Source organism: Gossypium hirsutum, chromosome A13 (genome assembly GCF_007990345.1).
Source record: "Gossypium hirsutum isolate 1008001.06 chromosome A13, Gossypium_hirsutum_v2.1, whole genome shotgun sequence".
NCBI classification, from domain to species: Eukaryota; Viridiplantae; Streptophyta; class Magnoliopsida; order Malvales; family Malvaceae; genus Gossypium; species Gossypium hirsutum.
Window position 1 is genome coordinate 3,329,578 of NC_053436.1, and position 4,317 is coordinate 3,333,894.

A 4,317-nucleotide genomic window follows, 5' to 3' on the forward strand; every position below is an offset into this window, starting at 1 on the left:
TCCTCAAAGGGGAATTTGTGTGCTCCGGTCCCTTCTATTTTCACCGTTATTTGATTAAGTCTTATTTACATTTCTATGTTTTTAAATTTGCCCATGTAATTTGCGTTTTGTTTCAAATAATCTGCATTTAAATACTGAGCTTTAGGATTTGGGACATTTTCGTTTTGAATCCTTGTTTGTTTGAGCACGTTTTTTTCCAGTCCTAATTCTATTTTAATCCGATTTATTTATAAATTGCCCCTCTGACATTGATTTTTTCCAATAAGTCTTAGTCTACGGTTTTTTTTTTTGTATTTTTTTTTTATGAATTATTCTTCATATTATCTTAGTATATCATTTTGAATCAAATCTCATTTTATATATATTTTTTGGTTTTGTTTTATTATACAATCAATTTATTTTTAAAAAATTCTTTTATTAATATTCCTTGCTTCAATATTATATTATTTTTTTACATGTATTATTTATATGAAACTATTTGTGTCTTATGAATATTGTTCATTTGTGTATATATATATACTATATATAAATTATTTTGTATATCAGTTATATCATTTATATACATATTTATATATATATTTTAAATCTATTTGTATATAATTTATTGCTTTGGTAAATTTTATTTTACTATATGTGTATATATATATATATTTTTTCATGTATATATTTCAAATACATTTTTTCCTTACGTATATTTCTATGGTATTTTTTACAAATAATCATTTCACCTCATATATTTTAATAATCAAGTGTATATCTCTATTTTTTTAAGCCATCCATTCATGTATTATATACATTACGTGTTTATTATTTCAAACTAGTTGTATACCACATTTTCTTTATTTTGTATATCTTGTGTTGATTATATCATATTAGGTTTTGTATATTATTATGGCATACTATAGTGTATTGTTTTTATTTTGAGTTGTGCGATGCATTTTTATTACAAGTTTTGTTTTGATATTGTTATGGCAATTAGTTCCCATACGTGCTTGCGATCGGATTATATGTTTTAGGTTAGATATACTTAAATTTTAGTTCGTTAATTGATTGTATCTCGCATGCGCCTATTATCCCATCTCATTGTTTTCATTTGGTTTTTTCGACATGTGGTTTTATAAAATCCAATTTCTACGATTAATGTTATCTTATTTCAAATCGAATTAATATGTTTTTAAGTATTCATCCCAAAATTCTTCAAAACAAAGACGGAATCTGATGTTCGGCGATTCGCGGAATCGTGCCCCTAACGTGTTGGGTTGCAATTTCGCATTTGCTCAAAATAATCGAGTTTTCCTTCGAATTTCATTCATATCTTTTAAAATCCCTTAAATGAAGATGAGATTTGATGTTTGGCAATTCGTGAAATCGTGCCCTAACGTGTTGGGGTTGCAATTTCGCATTTGTTCAAAATAATCGAATATCACTTTAAAATTTTGCTCGTGTCTTTTAAAATTTCTAAAACGAAGGTGATATGTGATATTTGGCAATTCGCGGGATCGTGCCCTAATGTGTTGGGTAGCAATTTCCCGATTGTTTAAATAATCAAATATCCCTTCAAAATTTCACTCGGCTCTTCTAAAATCCTTTAAAACGAAAGCTATATACGACGTTTGACAATTCCGAGAATTATGCCCTATCGTGTTGGGCTGTGATTTCTCGTTTGTTCAAAACGATCGAATATTCTTTTGTATTATCACTCATGTTTTAAAAAAATATATAAATACTTAAAAACGAAGATGATATTCAATGTTTGGCGATTTGAGAACCGTGCCCTATCGTGCTGGGTTGCGCTTTTTCATTGGTTCGAAACAATTGAAGATCCCTTCAGAATTTCACTCACGTTTTCTAAAATCTTTCAAAAGGAAGGCGATGTTTGATGTTTGGCGATTTGAGAATCGAGCCCTATCGTGTTGGGTTGCGCTTTTTCATTTGCTCAAAACAATCAAGATCCCTTCGGAATTTCACTCGTATTTTTTTTAAGGTGAGGCAATGTTCGATGTTCAGAAATTCGAGAAATCGTGCCCTACTGTGCTGGGTTTCGATTTTTTGTTGGACTAAATAGTTGAGCATCCTTTCGTGATTTTCAAATTATAAATTTCAGATGTCGAAAAAAGATTTTGACAATCACTCGGTTATTCAACTTTTATTAAAAGAGCACATTTCAAAAAATTTTTTAGACATAAGACATTATTAATCGATTTGGTACCAATTTGGGCGTAATGAGGGTGCTAATCCTTCCTCATACGAACGACTTCCGAGCCCGTTTTCATATTCTCGTAGACCAGAATAATTGTTTTAGTAAACAAAAATGTTTATTAAAATAACAAATTCTTAGTGATCGATCACACCAAATAAAAGGATCGGTGGCGACTCCATATTTCTATTTCCAAATAGTCGATTCCCCATTTTTTACTAAATTGTAAAAGTCGAAAAAGGGATGGTTTCGACAAATATTATAATGAGATTAACCAAAAAAAACCTATATTACATTGGTTTAAAAAATGGTGTTAGACATCATCAAATTTCTTCCAATACGATTTTGTTATTAATAATAAGGTTTAGATTTTTTTTACAAATTTGATTTTAAATGGAACAATTTATTTAAATTTTGTCATGTACAATGAAATATTTTTTCAAATTATGCATCTGTTAATTATGTAAAACACTAAATATCAATGTGAACATAATATTTATTTAGAATCTTGTAATATGATATATATAAAGGTATATTCACTTTATTGAAATTTAATAATATTATTAATAGCCGATTGAATCTTAACTTGGTTGATATTAGTATTATTATTATTGCAAAAAGACGAAGATTCGAATATGTTAAAACATCTTTTATCTCTTATTTAAAAGTTAGAATGAATTATGAATAATATTAAATATTGTATTAACTCAAAAAAAAAAAACTTTAAGGTAATGGACTTTTAGGAAGGTGAAAAAGTATTTGGTCTAGTGGTACCGTGTTTCTTTTATTTTGAAAGTTATTTGGGCGGTGGCAACTTTTTTTTGTTCACACAAACCGGCTAAAGAACCAAATGAGTGGGTTGACGACCCGACGACCAAAAGAAAGGTGTTATAGTCTTTATAAGTAGCATAGTTTCTGATGTGAAAAAACGTACTAACTAAAATAGCCAAAGCAATAGTGTTTGTTGCTTTGAGAATTGGGAGAAATTGAACATCCAATCCAGAATATTAGCAGAGAAGCAAATTATGGTAATCATCAAATCTCCGTTTCCTCTCATCCTTTGCTGCTATCTCTTGGTATCTTTCGTCTTCTTCCCACAAGGAACAGTCTCTCGTAAACTACTGGGGGAAGGTAAAATGTTTTCAATTTTCTATTTGCATCGTATTCATTTTCATTTCCTTTTTTAAAACCTTGTCCTGGTTTATGTGTATGATGTCCAATACACTGAACTGCAGAACGTGGCAATCCTCCAAGCAGAGAAGCAAAAAAAAGTAAATCACGATCAGCACCATCTTGGTATGACCAGGTTTCAAGGACAAGCTCATCTCCGTTCGTGATGTATTCTCGCCAGACTGCGAACAACCCCACAGACTCAGGATGGAATTGCAAAAACTCGACTACTAATAATGTTTTCGTACGAAAGTGTTCGAGTGCCAATTCCTACAGCTATAACCCCAATCCATAAAGTTTATGTTACGTTTTGAGATAAAGTGCGGCGTCGTTCTTTTTTTTTTGGATTCTGTTGTGGTTTGGTATGTTTCACTCATACCAGCCAAAATGACATTCATGGCTGGTACACGAACTGTACGCTAGGAAAGAAATGAAGAAAATGAACAAAAAAGAAAGATAAACCTTAAATTGCTTTTCAAATTTTAAGCTTTAGACCTCAAATTTTCATCCATATTTGGATTGAAACTTGATTTTTTGAAGATTTTCGTTATCTAAGTTTGGTTTTTCTTAAAAAAGAAAAAGAAAAAGGATATTCTATAAAAGGAAATGATTGTAAGAAATAGAGATGTTATATCATTCTATATCACTTTCTAATTATTTAATGTTATTTCAGTTTTTTTTTTCATGATACTGACACATCATTTTGATAATCTTTTTAACTTGAACCTTCGACTCACTTGAAACCCTGAATTTTATACCCTGAAACTTAGATTTCATACCTCGCACCTAAAGTTCAGGGTCGAGGGTCCAAGGTTCGAGATTCAGGATTCAAGATTTGGGATTTAAAGTTCAGGATACAAAGTTTAGGTTAAAAATTTTATCAATGATACGTCAATGATATGAAAAAAAATACTGAAATGACATTAAATAATTAGTAAAGAATACAAAAT

General features: G+C 30.0%; 1 protein-coding gene across 1 annotated transcript; it reads left to right on the forward strand.

The window, feature by feature from the left end:
* The first annotated feature begins 3,117 nt into the window (after positions 1-3,117).
* Positions 3,118-3,687, forward strand: LOC121212170 (uncharacterized). Its single transcript, XM_041084486.1, has 2 exons — positions 3,118-3,328; positions 3,433-3,687. The coding sequence occupies exons 1-2, from the start codon at positions 3,223-3,225 to the stop codon at positions 3,660-3,662; spliced, it is 336 nt and encodes a 111-aa protein (XP_040940420.1). The 5' UTR covers positions 3,118-3,222; the 3' UTR covers positions 3,663-3,687.
* The last annotated feature ends 630 nt before the right edge of the window (positions 3,688-4,317 follow it).